This window comes from Eumetopias jubatus, unplaced genomic scaffold (genome assembly GCF_037043125.1).
Source record: "Eumetopias jubatus isolate StellerSeaLion01/CBP00866 unplaced genomic scaffold, mEumJub1_p1.0 scaffold_4, whole genome shotgun sequence".
Classification (NCBI taxonomy): domain Eukaryota; kingdom Metazoa; phylum Chordata; class Mammalia; order Carnivora; family Otariidae; genus Eumetopias; species Eumetopias jubatus.
Window position 1 is genome coordinate 4,058,538 of NW_028274810.1, and position 14,862 is coordinate 4,073,399.

The following is a 14,862-nucleotide window of genomic DNA, read 5'->3' on the forward strand; positions in this document are numbered from 1 at the left end:
CTCCGCCCCCTCCCTCAGTGGCGGCCGTCCTGGCGGGCTCACCCCGGAGGGGGAGGCCCCAGCCCCAGCGCGGGGCCGGGCGGAGCTCCCGTCCGGGCGGAGCTGCGGCTGCAGCGTCCAGCTGCCCGACCGACCTCCAGCCTTGTAGACGGCGGGAGCGGCGCCGGGCCCCCTCCCCTAACCTCCCCAGCCCACCCTCCGAGCCTCCCGAGCCCCCTCCCCGCTCCCCGCAACCGTGCTGGTAAGTCCCGCTCATCGCACCAAACTTTTTTGCTGCCGAGTTGGAGTCCTACCGCGGGACCACGAGCAACACTGTAGTTGCTTGGTGGCGGGTGGCGGGTGGGAACGGGGGCGAAGGATTGAGAATAGCCGTCTTGAACTATTCACAACTCCATAGCTTCTCTGAAACGGATCAGATCTCACCCAATTCCCGAGTTGGTAGAACTCTTGACTTTAGCTGGTTAAACTTGTAGAGAAGATGACGGTATTCGCTCCAACTTCGCCACCCCTCCCCCATTTCTCTTGGATTTAGCAGTTTTCGATACTTTCCCTCCATCTTTCAAGTATCTTTGGCTCCCTAAAAGCTCATCCCCTCCCAGCTCTGGCGTGGCAAAGCCCCCTCCCCCAGGCACTTCGGGTCCGCCTCCTCATTACCCCCGGGAACCCCGCGATCTTTCGGGCTACACTCCCTCCGGTCTTGCACCCGGGCCAAAGACTTGCAGGGGCCGGGTCGGGCGGTCGAGGGAGGGGCTGAGGCTGGGGCCTGTCCGGAGCCCGGCGGGCGGGGCCGGGAAGGGGAGGTGTAGGGGGCCGGACGGGGCGGAGCAGGCGGCATTTGCGGCCGGCGCTGGGGTGGAGAGTTGTGCGCCGGTCCCTGGGCCTGAGCTCGGGCTCGGGCTCGGGCGCCTGCGATGTCTCAAGATGGCGGAGCTGGGCGAATTAAAGGTACCGGCCCCCTCCCCCATCCCCATCTGGACGGAGCCCGGCGGTGCGCCGAGTCAGGGAAGCGACCGAGACTGGGTGCTGAGGGCTCGGGTGGGGGCTGGAGACGTGGCGGAGACTGGCTGCCGGGGGTGGGAGCGAAGTGGCTGTGGGCGAGGACCGGGCTGCGGCCGGGCTCCGGGGGCGGGGCCGCGGGGCAGATGTAGGGGTGGGGCCGAGGGGAATTGCAGCTGTTGGGGGCCGAGGCGCAGGGGGCGGGGACGCAGGGGTAGAAGTCGGATTTGGTAGTTGGGGCAGATGTAGGAGGAGGGCCAGGGGTAAAAGCTGCTGCGGAGGCATAGGGGGCGAGTTGTTCGAGGCCAAGAGATGGCGACAGTAGGGGGCAGATGTGGGGATGGGACTGGGGGGCAGATGTATGGGAGGCTCCTGGGGAGATGCAGCAGAGAGGATGGAAGCTTTGGGGCTGCTGTTGGGATCCGAGCCTTGGGAAGTACCAGTAGGCGGCTGAGATCTAGGGGGCGGGGCTGTGCGGGCGGCTGGATCGAGGGGTGGGGCAGAAGCATCCAGGAGGCTCAAAGGAAGGCGCTGCCTTAGTGAGCCGGTGTCTTTGGGCAGAAGACAGAGGAGTGTGAAACTATGGGATGGGAAGGGGGAGGTTCTTGACAAAGCTAATGGAGAAATAAAAACAGGACAGAGGAAATAAGGGTGGGAGAAAGAACACGTTTTTCATCACATTCCTCAAAAGGGGCCCAAAGCCATAAAGCCTCCTGTGAGGGGGCGAATTGTGGAGGGCTAGCAAGGCCTGCCCATGACAGGGTCTCCCAGAGATTCACAGAAGGGTGTCCTTTTAGGAGAGAGCTTTTGGTGCCCTCCTACTGCCACACAGTCTTGAGGGTAACCGTATCCGAGGACATCTCACAGAACCTTAAAAAACCACTGGGTTCATCCCCCTGCCTCCTGGCTTTGTTCTGCCTTTTGAAATGGAGCCATAGTCCTTGGCGGGCTTGAGGTCTAGTCACTGGGCCCGGCTGCATTTAGGAGAACTTGCAATTCTGCACCCTGGCTCAGGGGCCCCACGCCTTCTCATCCTCCCAGGGCCTCTGCTTAGAGCTTTGCCCTCTCCTCTTTCACCGCTATGGAGGGGGAGGATCACTCATTTTCTCTATGCAGGGGAGAAACAGGATATTAGTTCCTGGCAGATGGAGTAAACAGATAAACAAGAAGGTAACCTGGACTCGGTGATTTACTATTAACACCTTTGCACCAAGTTTTGGTCGTTTTTGCCGTCCAGAAAAATAGGACTGAGGGAGGGATGTTTATGTAAATGATGCTTAGAAAGGATTTGGGGGAGTTACAAGCACTGAACCCTGACCTGAAAACCCTGGCCACAAACGCTACAGAGAGGCTTGGGGAAAATAGCTGAGGTGGCTTGAAGTGTTGGGAGGGGTGTGCCTCGGGCACAATCCTCCAGCCACCTGCCCCCTTTCTTCCCCCTTGGGGCTGTCTGGCCTGAATGCTCTTCTCCCCCTCCTTCTCCCTGTCTCCTAGCCTCTTCCCAGGAGGCTGGGATGGGTCTGAGAGTCTGAGAAAGAGCAGGAGAGGAGATAAGCAGCTTAAAGGAGCGTCTAGGCTCAAGGCAGGGATGGAGGTAGGAGACCGAAGTGGACTCGTTGGTGTGCTTGTGGATGGCTGGCTGCCTGCACCCTGCCCCGCCTGGCCGCCTTACAGGCATGGGGAGATAGGGTTACTCAAGCTCTGGGGGCCAGTGGTAAGGTTGACCTGAGGGTTGCTGAATGGGCCTGACTGAGATGTCCCTTTGGCTAGATTGGCTGTCTGGCAGTCATCCACTGGCTGCAGAGCATCTTTCTGATGAGTGCTGGGGGCGGGGTGGGGGGGCATTGGCTACTTGGTAGCTCAGCCCCAGCACCCTTGGCAGTATTCTCCAGTGTCTCTCTTCTCCGCAGCACATGGTGATGAGCTTCCGGGTGTCTGAGCTTCAGGTGCTGCTCGGCTTTGCTGGCCGGAACAAGAGTGGACGGAAGCACGAGCTCCTGGCCAAGGCCCTGCACCTCCTCAAGTCCAGCTGTGCCCCCAGTGTCCAGATGAAGATCAAGGAGCTTTACCGCCGGCGCTTTCCCCGGAAGACCCTGGGGCCCTCTGATCTCTCCCTGCTCTCTCTGCCCCCTGGCACCCCTCCTGTCGGCTCTCCTGGTCCTCTGGCTCCCATTCCCCCGGCCCTCTTGGCCCCTGGCACCCTGCTGGGCCCCAAGCGTGAAGTGGACATGCACCCTCCTCTGCCCCAGCCCGTGCACCCTGATGTCACCATGAAACCATTGCCCTTCTATGAAGTCTATGGGGAGCTCATCCGGCCCACCACCCTCGGTACGGCTCCGTCTTCCTCAGTCTTCCTGATCCATACCTCTTGCCCAAGCCTTTCTTTAGGCTTTATTCCTGTGGGATCAGCAGCCTGGGATGGGGGCAGCGTCTGTGGCTCAGGAGTAACTGCCCCTTTGTGTCCTCAGCGTCCACTTCTAGCCAGCGTTTCGAAGAGGCGCACTTTACCTTTGCCCTCACGCCCCAGCAAGTGCAGCAGATTCTCACATCCAGGTACATCTCTCCCAGCCCTCCCACCTCATCTTGGGACGATTACCCCTGGACTCTGCTCTCTGACTTTCTTCTCTTCTGTCCTGCTCTCCTGCCTGTCCATCTTCCTGCACCTGCTTTGTCTCATTCTCTTGTGCGTCCCTGACTGTTCAAGCCCTGCCCTCTGGGGGCCACATCCTGACATGTTTCCCTCTCCTTCCCTGTCACAGAGAGGTTCTACCAGGAGCCAAATGTGACTATACTATACAAGTGCAGCTCAGGTGAGTCGATCCCCCTCCCCCTTCCCGGCTGGGCTCCTGTTGGGGGTGGGAACGAAATCAGGGTATGACGGACACGGCTAGGAGATAGCCCTGCTCTGCCCCATCTACCCCAACCCTGGGACTTCTGTTGGGTGCTGAGGGCTACAGCTACAGACATCTGTGATGGACTGAGATTCCCTGCCTTTCTGCCAGCTTCAACTCAAGAAACTACCTCCCCCACCCTTTCATCTTTTCTCCTCTCTTACCAGGTTCTGTCTCTGTGAGACCAGCTGCCCCCAGGAGGATTATTTTCCCCCCAACCTCTTTGTCAAGGTCAATGGGAAACTGTGCCCCCTGCCGGTAAATGCTCTTCTCTTTTTCTGGCAGTAACCCCTTTCCTCTTTGAGTTCTTAAATGTTAAATACAAACCGATTATGAAAGAGACATGCCTAGCACAGTGCCTGGGTGCATAGTAGGTACTCAGCCTACTGAGGGATTAATACAACCTAGAGAATGCTAAGAGAGGGCTGATGCACAAGGGTTCTGTCAGAACCCAAAAGAGGGACATTAGTTCAACCCAAAGGTTCAGGGAAGACTTCTCTGAAGTGATGACCTCAGAGCTGAGAGTTGGAAGAGGTGGGGCTTGCCTATTCCTCCCCCTCAGGAACCCAGGGAGTAGGTTTTTATTTCCCTGGTCAACGAATAAGGTGTCCTTTGTCCCCAGGAATGAACCCCACATAACAACCCTAGATAATGCTTTAGTTTTGTGAGTCACTGAATGGGCCCCCCATGTCCTTGGTCAGTGAGTGATGCTGGTCTTCCCTCCAGGAAGTGAATAACCTGAGACAAGATGTCTTGACCATTCCCTCCCTTCCCCAGGGTTACCTCCCCCCTACCAAGAATGGGGCTGAGCCCAAGAGACCTAGCCGCCCCATCAACATCACACCTCTGGCTCGTCTCTCGGCCACTGTTCCCAACACCATCGTGGTCAACTGGTCATCTGAGTTTGGACGGGTGAGCAGGGCTGGGGCAGGGAACCTAGAGAAGCCTGCAGGGTGTGAGGGGGCATCATCCCGTGTTCTGGGTTGGGGAAGCATCTTCCTCTTTATGGGTCTTTCTGCCTTAACCTGCTGTCTGTGGTCCTCATGGGACAAAGGGTTGGGGTGGTGGTGACGGTGGTGGTGGTGGTGGTGATGTGCAGGGCAGAGGCTAACTGCCTCCCCCTCCCACCAAGTAGAACTACTCCCTGTCTGTGTACCTGGTGAGGCAATTGACTGCAGGGACCCTTCTACAAAAACTCAGAGCAAAGGGTATCCGGAACCCAGACCACTCTCGGGCGCTGAGTGAGTAACATCCTGCCCCTCTTTCCCCCTCTGATTTGGATCCAAGTCTTCTCGGTCCTCCAGCCTTTATAATCAAACCCGTCCCCCTCTTATGACAGTATACCTCATGTCACACAATGACTCCAACCCTCCCCCATCCCCTTACCAATCTTCATGGTTGAGAAGTCAGCCCACTCCCAGGCACTGAGTGACACCCTTGCATTCTCAGTTATACATCTGCTTTGCACCTCACAGACCCTCCCTCCAGCCCTGCTGGAATATGGCTTCTTTAGACTGGAAAGAGTCTTTTTTTTTTTTAAGATTTTACTTATTTATTTGAGAGAGAGAGAGAGCACGAGCGGGGTGAGGGGCAGAGGGAGAAGCAGACTCCCCGCTGAGCAGGGAGCCCGATGTGGGGCTCGATCCCAGGACCCCAGGATCATGACCTGAGCCAAAGGCAGACGCTTAACCGACTGAGCCACCCAGGCGCCCCGAGACTGGAAAGAGTCTTAAGGATCATCTAATCTAACCCTCTTGTGATGCTTCAGTTCCCTCTAAGTCATCTCTGCCAAAGTGCCATCCAGCTGTATTTAAGCATCTTCAGGGATGGGGAAATCTCTTCCTCACACTCAGTCTTCATGTGATATTCCACTGGCCCCCAAAGACCACCCCCAACGTGACATCCCACTGGCCCCCAAAGGCACTCTGCCCAGCTGCCTCTCAGCCAGAGCCGTCTGCTTCTGGCCTCACCGCCTCCTGGGCTTCATCTCCAGATTTGCTGACCCCATGGCTCTGGCCTCATTCTTGTTTCAGTCAAGGAGAAATTGACCGCTGACCCGGACAGTGAGGTGGCCACTACAAGTCTCCGGGTGTCACTCATGTGCCCGGTGGGTACAAGGGAGATGAGAACGGGGAGGGGGGTTGGGTTAAACTCTGGACCCAGATGAGGGCTCCTAGGGCTACCAGAGTGAGGCTTCCTGGGATATAGGGACTCTGACCAGAGAACTCATCTCTTCTCAGCTAGGGAAGATGCGCCTGACAGTCCCTTGTCGTGCCCTCACCTGCGCCCACCTGCAGAGCTTCGATGCTGCTCTTTATCTACAAATGAATGAGAAGAAGCCAACATGGACATGTCCTGTGTGTGACAAGAAGGCTCCCTATGAATCTCTTATCATTGATGGGTAGGGCCACTCTGCATTCTGCTTCCTCTTACCTAGGACATCCACTAGGGACCCCCCCCATCTATATATTGAGAGACCTTCCTTGCCCTTCCAGGAACCCCAACTCTTAACCTATCAATCCCTTTATATGTATATGTATATATATAATTTTTCATCTTTATAATATACAGTTGACCCTTGAATATGGGTCCACTTATACACAGATTTTTTTCAGTACAGTAAATATAAATGTATTTTCTCTTGTGACTTTCTTAATATTTTTCTTGTCTAGCTTACTGTATTACAAGAATACAGTATATAATACACGTACAAAATATGTGTTAATTGACTGTTGATGTTATTGGTAAGGCTTCTTCTGGTCAACAGTAGGCTATTGTTAAGTTTTGGGGGAAGTCAAAAGTTATCCATGGATTTTTTTTTTTTTTAACACTAAAGAGTTTTTAAAAAAAAAAGATTATTTACTTTAGAGAAAGAGAGAGAGAGAGAGAGAGAGTGCGGGGTGGGGGGGTGAGGGGCAGAGGGAGAGGGAGAGGGAGAGGACATTAAGCAGGCTCTGTGCCCAGAGTGGAGCCTGACATGGGGCTCGATCCAGACCAGAGCTGAAACCAAGAATTGGATGCTCAACTGACTGCGCCACCCAGGCGCCCCATCCATGGATTTTTGGTTGTGTGAGCGGTCAGTGTTCTTAACTCTCATGTTGTTCATGGTCAATTGTATATATTTCCAACATTGAGGATTTACTGCATTAGGCATCATGCTGCGCACTTTGCACGCCTTATCTCACGGAATCCTCATAATTAACCTTGTGAGATGGGTATGGTCATTACAGGTGAGGAAGCTGAGACCTAGAGAGATTATCTTGCTCAAAGTTGTAATTGTTAGTGAGTGGCAGAGTCAATGTATTGAACTGATACAGTGTATCTCCTAGAACAGCTACGTGACCTCTCACTGACCATGGTAAGGAAAGGTTCTTCGGAGCGTCTGGATGTACGGATGTAGCTAGTCCTAACCCCGGTCAGAGCCTCAGTTACGGTCCTCCTTCCCAGTGCTCTCTTTGAGATGGTTTATGGAGTTCTGTATCTCTGTTCCTTTTGTCTTGTCACAAGTACTACATGAAACGTGCTTAGAATGTATTTTTTGGAAAACTTAGCACTGAAAGTTGACAAATCTCTTTTATATTACCTTACTTTATTTGATTCTGACAACTCAAGAGGGTTGAGTAGAGTGAATAATGTCATTTTACAGACAAGGAAACAGGTTCAGAGAGGTGAGTCCCAGAACTCCCCGGCTACTGTTCCCAGCCATCTCCCAGCTCCATGAATTCCCATTCTCTCCCCTTTCCCCAGCTTATTCATGGAGATACTTAATTCCTGTTCGGATTGTGATGAGATCCAGTTCATGGAAGATGGATCCTGGTGCCCAATGAAACCCAAGAAGGAGGCATCTGAGGTTTGCCCCCCGCCAGGGTATGGGCTGGATGGTGAGTGACCCCCCTCCCCGAGCTGAACTACATCTCAGATGGCCTCGTCTCTGAGACACAGTCCTCTTACCACCCGCAGGCCTCCAGTACAGCCCCGTCCAAGAGGGCAATCCATCCGAGAATAAGAAGAAGGTTGAAGTTATTGACTTGACAATAGAGAGTTCATCAGATGAGGAGGACCTGCCCCCGACCAAAAAGCACTGTCCTGTCACCTCAGCTGCCATCCCGGCTCTACCTGGAAGCAAAGGGTATGAGGAAATAGGCTGAGTCCACGCCAGAAGGGGCAGAGGAAGAAGTCAGGAATGCTCTCTGGTCACTGGACAAACCTTGGGGCAAAGAGGGGGCTCAGGAGGCTGAGCTGGGTGAGGGCATCTGTCGTTCGCTGGCTGCCCCAGTTCCTCCTCTCTCCTCACAGAGTCCTGACATCTGGTCACCAGCCATCTTCGGTGCTGCGGAGCCCTGCTATGGGCACGCTGGGCGGGGATTTCCTGTCCAGTCTCCCACTACATGAGTACCCACCTGCTTTCCCACTGGGGACCGATATCCAAGGTAGGACACTGATCACAAGGTGGGCTGTTCCCTGCCACATCTGCCCCCAAACCAGATCAGAACCCCTGTTCCTTTTCAAAGCCTTCTGGCTCTCTTGCAAGGGCTACAATCCAAGGGACTTCTTTGGGTTTTTTTGGCCATGAAGGGGTCAGACAGGAGATTGATTCTGATTTTTCTTTTCTTACCAGGTTTAGATTTATTTTCTTTCCTCCAGACTGAGAGTCAGGTAAGTGGATCCTTCTCCCATGAAGTTATCAGATCCCTGAAGTTTCCTTTCTAGGCACTGATGCTCCCCCCCCCCATTTTCCCCTAAGACCTAAATCTGCTTCTTGTGAGGGAAGGCAGGGGCTGGGGGGCAGAGGGGGTGTGGGCAGTTTATTTCCCTACTAGACCCTACCGATGCTTCCTCAGATTCTCACCCATGTCTTCTTTGATACCGTTACTGTTCTGTCTCAAGTTTTTTAGAATTCTGCCCTGACTGCTCTCCATTCAGTCCCCCCTCCAACACACACCCATGTGCACTTGAGCACTGTGCCTGCCCCAGCTGGACATTCCGTGCATTTTAGACGCCCACAAGGCCAAGAACCTAGCAAGCTGGAGGGACTGTATCAAGGCAGGGGATAGGGGTAGGGAAGGGGTGGGGTGGGGAAGTAGGGGGAAAAAAGTCTCCCCTGCTTCTCAGAGGGTATCTGGGGGTCCAGAGGGTTTGATTTATCCCAGGATATTTCTGAGATGAGTGACTGGGAGGTGGGTGAAGTCAGGAGAAAATCTTAAAACTGTGCCCTTGATTCCCCCCAGCACTATGGTCCCTCCGTCATCACCTCGATAGATGAACAGGATGCCCTTGGCCACTTCTTCCAGTACCGAGGGACCCCTTCCCACTTCCTGGGCCCACTAGCCCCCACATTGGGGAGCTCTCACCGCAGCACCACTCCAGCACCCCCTCCTGGCCGCGTCAGTAGCATTGTGGCCCCTGGGGGGGCCTTGAGGGAGGGGCCTGGAGGACCCCTGTCCTCAGGTCCCTCTTTGACTGGCTGCCGGTCAGACATCATTTCCCTGGACTGAGTCCCCTGGATGATGGAAACTTCACTGCCTCCCACCACTGAGCAAGTATGCTGTGGAGTTCAGACTCCTGGCCACTCTGACCCCTCAGGGGGCTTTGGCCAAAGGTCAAAGAAAGACCTTCATGGTATCCTGTGTTTGGCCTTCTCTCTGCCTAACAAGGCCAGCACCCAAAGGGTTAATATTTAACCTCTTTTTAAGGACATTTGGGTTCTATTTTCGGAAATGTTCTTTGGATGGCTGGCACATTCCTTCGGGTATGTTAAACCTAGGCAGTGGGAGGCACACGGGATGGGGTGTGAGTTGGGGGAAGGGCCGAATTGGCTAGAGCCTCATGGGGAAAGGGCCTTTCTCTTGTCCCCTAGATGCCATGCCCTGTCTTCCCCAAACCTATGGTTCTCTCCCTTCCCCACATCCATTGTCTCTTCATGTCCATTCCGTTCTCTTTGGCCAAACAGACAGGTGGAGAAGCTGAGACAGGCAGACATATGGACAAAGAACTCTATTTTGGGTTGCAGATTTTTTGGTACATAAACAAGAAAAACCAAAATACTCCAAAGATGATTTCCCCTGCCTCCTACTTCCCAGTATGACTGAGGAGGAGATAAGGCCTTCGCCCTGATCCCCAGGGGTTTGGGAGCAGGGTCTGGCCTATTGCCTGGGTCTCTATTTATATATTTAAGTTCACAATGTTTCGTATGCTGACCAGCTTGGGGCATGAGCTTCAAGAGGCCCACGGCCCCGTGGTTAGGTCTGGCTCATTCTGCACCTTTTCTGGGAGGTGGGAAGACCTCATGCTCTCCCCATTCTCCTTTTTTAGGTTCCTCCAGGGCCTAGGACCTATGTTGTAATTTTACTTTTTATTCTCAAAGTTGTAGCAAAGTTCTTACCCATAATAAAAGTTGTGAATGTCTGTGAGTGTCTCAGAGGTGGGCTGGGAAGGGGATTATGCACTTCCCTTTCCAGAGCCCTGGTTTGGGCGGAGGGGGCCCATGTTCTGTTCCTCCTTGCAGGCCCTGGGCCCACTTTCACGTGGGAGGGGTGTTCCACTGAGGAGCTCCAGGGCCATTTGCTCGTCCTTCCTCTCCCTCATAGAGCGTTCAGCCCAATGTTGCAGGGCCCTCAAGTCCTTTACCCTTACCTGCGCACATGTTGCAGCCAGAGCCTGAGGGCAAACTTGGTCCCAGAGCTGACCCTCTCTTTGCCTTCAGCTGTGGTTGGGGTCGTCCGCAGCAGCGTGGACACGGGCAAGGCCAGGGGTCGAGCTCCTCCGTCCTCCTCTAGTTCTGCCGTACTGCATAATGACAGCTCCTGTCCGGGCTGTGCCTTGTGACTTAGCCCTCTTCCACGGAACCCTCCCAGCCACAGCAGGAGAGGGATGGGTGGACGATGCCCTCATGTTACAGAGAGGAACAGGTTCAAGGAGGGTTAAATGCCTTGCCCCTTTGGGGGAGTGGGACTCAAACCCAGTGGTCAGTGCTAGCCAGCTTGGGGCAGGAACCCTTGGAGTTGGATGGACAGTGTCCTTGATCTCATGTGCCCCTTTCATCATCAGCTGGCCAACCCACTCCCTAAATGTCCCCCACGACACAAAACTCCCCCCCTGGGGAGGGGAGAGAAGCGGAACTTCCCAATGACTATGTGTTGGTGTGTTGGAGGGTCAGGCAAGAGCTCTTACAGGACGGAGGGTGGTAGCTCCTGGGGGAGATGTCTGGGTGTCTCTGTCCCATCCTCTGTGGCAGCCACTGCAGCTGCTACATCTGGTCCCAGCCACATAAAGGCGCTCACCTCACTTGGGTTTGGTTGGATCCGGGCCTGGGCCAGATAGGTAGGTAGATCCCTTAGCCGTGGCCCCTCTTAGGAGGCCTGTTCTTGACCGCAGCCTACCCACAGGTGGAATGGAAAGAGACTTGGGGCAGGGGCAAGGGGAGAGGCTATTGGATTTCTTGGTTATCTCTGACTGACCCCCCACCCTCCGCCCTAGTCACAGAACCAGTCTGCTTGGGTCTCAACTCCCATTTCCTTCCTACCCTGCCAGCCCTACCTGCAGCTGCTGCTGTGATTCCTGGGAGACCACGAGTAGATAGAGAATGATGTGATGGTATCTGGGGAGACCCCAGCTCAGCCTAGGAGGGTAGGCAGACTAAGAGAGAATACAGCAAAGATGAGAACTTCCTATATCTTTTTGAGACTTTGTAAATACAGCTGAGGAAGTGGAGGGCAGAGATGGTGCAGGAGGCACACAGGTGGGGACTGTGGGTTTGGGGACTCCAAACCACCCACCCCCTGTTCATTGTTTCTCCTGTGGCCAAGGCACGTAGGGCTGTTCCATAGGCTTTGGTGGGTTGTTGAGGGCTTTTGGTTAAATAAGGAAGGGACCTTTTCCAGGTTCCTGTCTCACCTCCCATAACCCCAGAGGGACCCAAGAGAACTGGCCCTGGGGCAGCTGGAGTCCACTCTCCTCCCAAAGTTCTCGAAGCCCTCCGTCCAACAGCTGGGAACAAGAGAGCACAAGTCCCAGACATTTCTCTCAATGAGAGAAACAGGCCCCAAGTCCTTTGTTCCTCCCTCAGCGCACACCCAAGGCAGCCCCAGACAGAGGTCTCTGGTTTCAGGGCAGGGTGAAGGTTGGGTTAGCAGACTGGTTACCTCTTCATCAAGTTCCACGTGCCCACCTGCAACAACAGTGGGACCAAGGGATAAGTGGTGGTGTTCTTGGTCAGGACACCCTGCGCACTATTTATACTACGCCCTCCTCCTGGGGGGGGGGGAACAGATGCCACTGCAACTCCTTTTGAAAAGGGGACCTACCACATTTCTGAGCCTGCCTCTCTGTCCTGAGACTGGGAATAGCACTGTTGGTGAAAGGCCCCTTTCCTCCCCGGACTTGGGATCTTGTTCTCAGGGCACTCACCTGGAGGTACCCAGAGGTTGGGAGAAACGCTGAGGGTGCGTGTCCTTCGGGTTAACAAGACAGTCTGGTCGCTGGACTGCAGCATGACGGCCACACCCAGATCCACACCTCGATTCGTGGGCAGCTCGGCCCCCGGAGTCCTGAGCTGCTGCTGGTCCAGTGCCACAAAAGGGCAGAAAGGGGGTCGCTGGCGGGGGGGGGGGGGCGGGTAGCCGTTTGGGTTAAGGCTTCAGAAGCCGGGCAAAAATCGGGCAACGCCGCGCGGTGGGGGAGGAGGTCGAGTCTGGTCGATCCTTGCCCCCAGGCCTCTCTCGCCAGCTCCCACCCGACCCCACTCCTGCCCCCCGACCCCGGGTCCCCCTTCGCCCGACCTGGAGTGGAAGCCTGGTCGAAGCGCCTGGGAACGGGCCGTCCGAGAGGACGAGTCGTCCTCGCTTCAAGCTGCAGTGCGTGGGCCACGGCCCGAGCCCTGGCCCGGCGCCCAGGAGGCGACACACACTCTGCACGAAGCTCGGCGACACGGGGCGCCCGGCCAGGAGCAGCAGCACCCGCGCGGCGGCCATGACGCGGCTCGGGGGCCGCGGCCCGCCTGGCGCCCTCTGCTGGCCCAGCGGCGCCGCCCCTCGGAGCGTTCGGCGGGGTCGGAGGGAAGCCGGGCTTCCGCCGCGGCAAATTTAGGCGGAACACTTGGGGATGAGCCAGAGGAGCAATGTTAGTAAATGACAAAGAAGAAAACCTCGAAGTCCTCAGCTCCTCTTTTTTCCCCTCTTCTCTGTTTAGGAGAGTGATTCAGACTGGATGATTTCTCAACTCACATGTCACCTCCCGCCAGCCACGGGCCGTGTACTATATAAGCACCCCTCTGTAGCACTCTACGCCTATCTGCTCTAGTAGGTATCACCTCGAATTAATTACGTCTCTTCGCCAGACACCCAGGAAACGTTCTTGACCCCTCCCTTCTCTTTCTTCTCACTCAAATGGCAACTCAGTGCAGCAGATTCTACCTCCTTAAAACTTTCTCGAATGTCTTGCCCTCTAGCCTTCATTGTTCCTAGTCCTAGCCTTCCTCCCATTCTGCTTGAGGTGTTGTTGCAAGTCTCCAAATAGTCCTTCCCCTACCAATTCATTCCCTAGGGTTCTTCCAGAGTGATCTTCCTCAAACACAAATCTCATCATCTTGCTTCCCACTGCTCAGAAGGTAAGCTACGAATAAGCGCAGTAGAGTGAGGACGCCCCCCCCCCCACCCCGGCTCCGCTCCTGCCGGCTGTCCAGCCTCACTGCTGCCAGGACTTAGGCCCTATTTTCTAGTCACATCCTATTTGCAGTTCTTCCTGGCGCCAGGCTCTGCTTCCTGGGATCCCTTTCCCCTTCTACCTGGCAAATCCTCATCTTTCAAAAGACAGATTGTCACTTTTTCTGCGCTCCCTTTCCTGCCTGACCCTTCTCCCTCTTGCCTCTCTGTATATAATACTTTTCTGCTAGAGCCCCCAAGTATTTCCTTGTATTTATTTGTCTCCTCCCACTAAGCTATGTGTGCAAGGCTTATTCATCTTTGTATCCCTAAAGCCTAGCCCAGTCCTGGGCACATTAACAGATGCTCAGTAAAGAATGGTGAGTGGCTTGAAGGCAGAGACAGCAACTTATCTTGATATATTATATCCAGTATAATGGCTAGCAATTAATTGGCACTTGATTGATAAATTAATTAATTCATTAATCTTAATGAATTAGAATGGACATTGGCAAGAGGAAACCGAAGAGATTTTAACAGCACCTACCTGCTTTAAATGAACTGAAGCTGCTGGGACAAATTACATCAACTAGGTTAATTTATCTATCTATGCCACTGAAAGAGAAAACTTAGAATTGCTGCTTTTAAGAAACCACAGAGAAGAGGAAGGCAATGATTTCTTGAGTGCTTACCATATGCCAGGCATTGTGCTAAGTGTCTTACATACACAGTTTCAGATGTGCTAGAAACCTGGAGCTGGCAAATGTCTTCTAGCCATAGATTCTAGTGTGAATGCTGGGGCCAGTCCACCTGCTAGTCCTGAAAATAGCTTTTATTCCCCTCTGTGTGGTTGTCTTTCACATTCCCTACACTGTGTGTGTGAGAGAGAGAGAGAGAGAGAGAGAGAGAGAGAGAGAGAGATTACAACTTAACAAAATAAAGAACAGGTGTAGCCTTTTGAGAATGGAATCTGCTTAGGAAGAAATTTCTTACACTGACACGGATATTCAAACACAGGCCTGGCTGACTCTTGGTGGGAAATGATGCATCTGATAGATGATTAATCTAGTTGATTTAAGGTCCTTTCCCCCACTGAGATCTGATGAGGGGAGAATACAGTGATGGGGAAAAGACGGGATCAGCAAACTTTAAAAAACATCTCAAACTCTTTCTGGTGTATTCTGGGCAGTAGGGATAGAGAGGGCATTTCAGTATAAGAATTGGCAATGGGTGCACCTGGGTGGCTCGGTCGGTTGGGCGTCTGCTTTTGGCTCAGGTCATGATCCTAGGACCCTCGGCTTGAGCCCCACGTCAGGTTCCCTGCTCAGTGGGAAGTC

At 54.2% G+C, this 14,862-nt stretch overlaps 2 protein-coding genes across 5 annotated transcripts; one reads left to right on the top strand and one right to left on the bottom strand.

Moving 5' to 3' along the window:
* The first annotated feature begins 78 nt into the window (after window positions 1–78).
* PIAS3 (protein inhibitor of activated STAT 3) lies at window positions 79–10,292 on the top strand. Of its 2 annotated transcripts, none has more exons than XM_028088195.2 (14): window positions 79–241; window positions 2,907–3,324; window positions 3,465–3,549; window positions 3,756–3,806; window positions 4,055–4,145; window positions 4,665–4,799; window positions 5,023–5,128; window positions 5,921–5,994; window positions 6,128–6,288; window positions 7,635–7,768; window positions 7,848–8,016; window positions 8,184–8,317; window positions 8,506–8,543; window positions 9,116–10,292. In XM_028088195.2, exons 2-14 carry the CDS (start codon window positions 2,910–2,912, stop codon window positions 9,380–9,382), a joined length of 1,860 nt encoding a protein of 619 aa, XP_027943996.1. In that variant the 5' UTR covers window positions 79–241; window positions 2,907–2,909; the 3' UTR covers window positions 9,383–10,292. The 2 variants fall into 2 exon arrangements, with proteins under 2 accessions (XP_027943996.1, XP_027943995.1); XM_028088194.2 differs by lacking the exon at window positions 79–241 and adding an exon at window positions 848–945.
* NUDT17 (nudix hydrolase 17) lies at window positions 7,460–12,890 on the bottom strand. Of its 3 annotated transcripts, XM_028088199.2 has the most exons (8): window positions 12,665–12,888; window positions 12,294–12,480; window positions 12,029–12,054; window positions 11,781–11,873; window positions 11,424–11,522; window positions 11,058–11,194; window positions 10,521–10,673; window positions 7,460–8,003 (listed from the first exon to the last, which is right to left on the bottom strand). In XM_028088199.2, the coding sequence occupies exons 1-8, from the start codon at window positions 12,854–12,856 to the stop codon at window positions 8,000–8,002; spliced, it is 891 nt and encodes a 296-aa protein (XP_027944000.1). In that variant the 5' UTR covers window positions 12,857–12,888; the 3' UTR covers window positions 7,460–7,999. The 3 variants fall into 3 exon arrangements, with proteins under 3 accessions (XP_027944000.1, XP_027944002.1, XP_087878427.1); XM_028088201.2 differs by lacking the exon at window positions 11,781–11,873 and having other exon boundaries at window positions 12,665–12,889; XM_088022301.1 differs by lacking the exon at window positions 7,460–8,003 and having other exon boundaries at window positions 10,517–10,673; window positions 12,665–12,890.
* Between the last annotated feature and the right edge of the window lie 1,972 nt (window positions 12,891–14,862).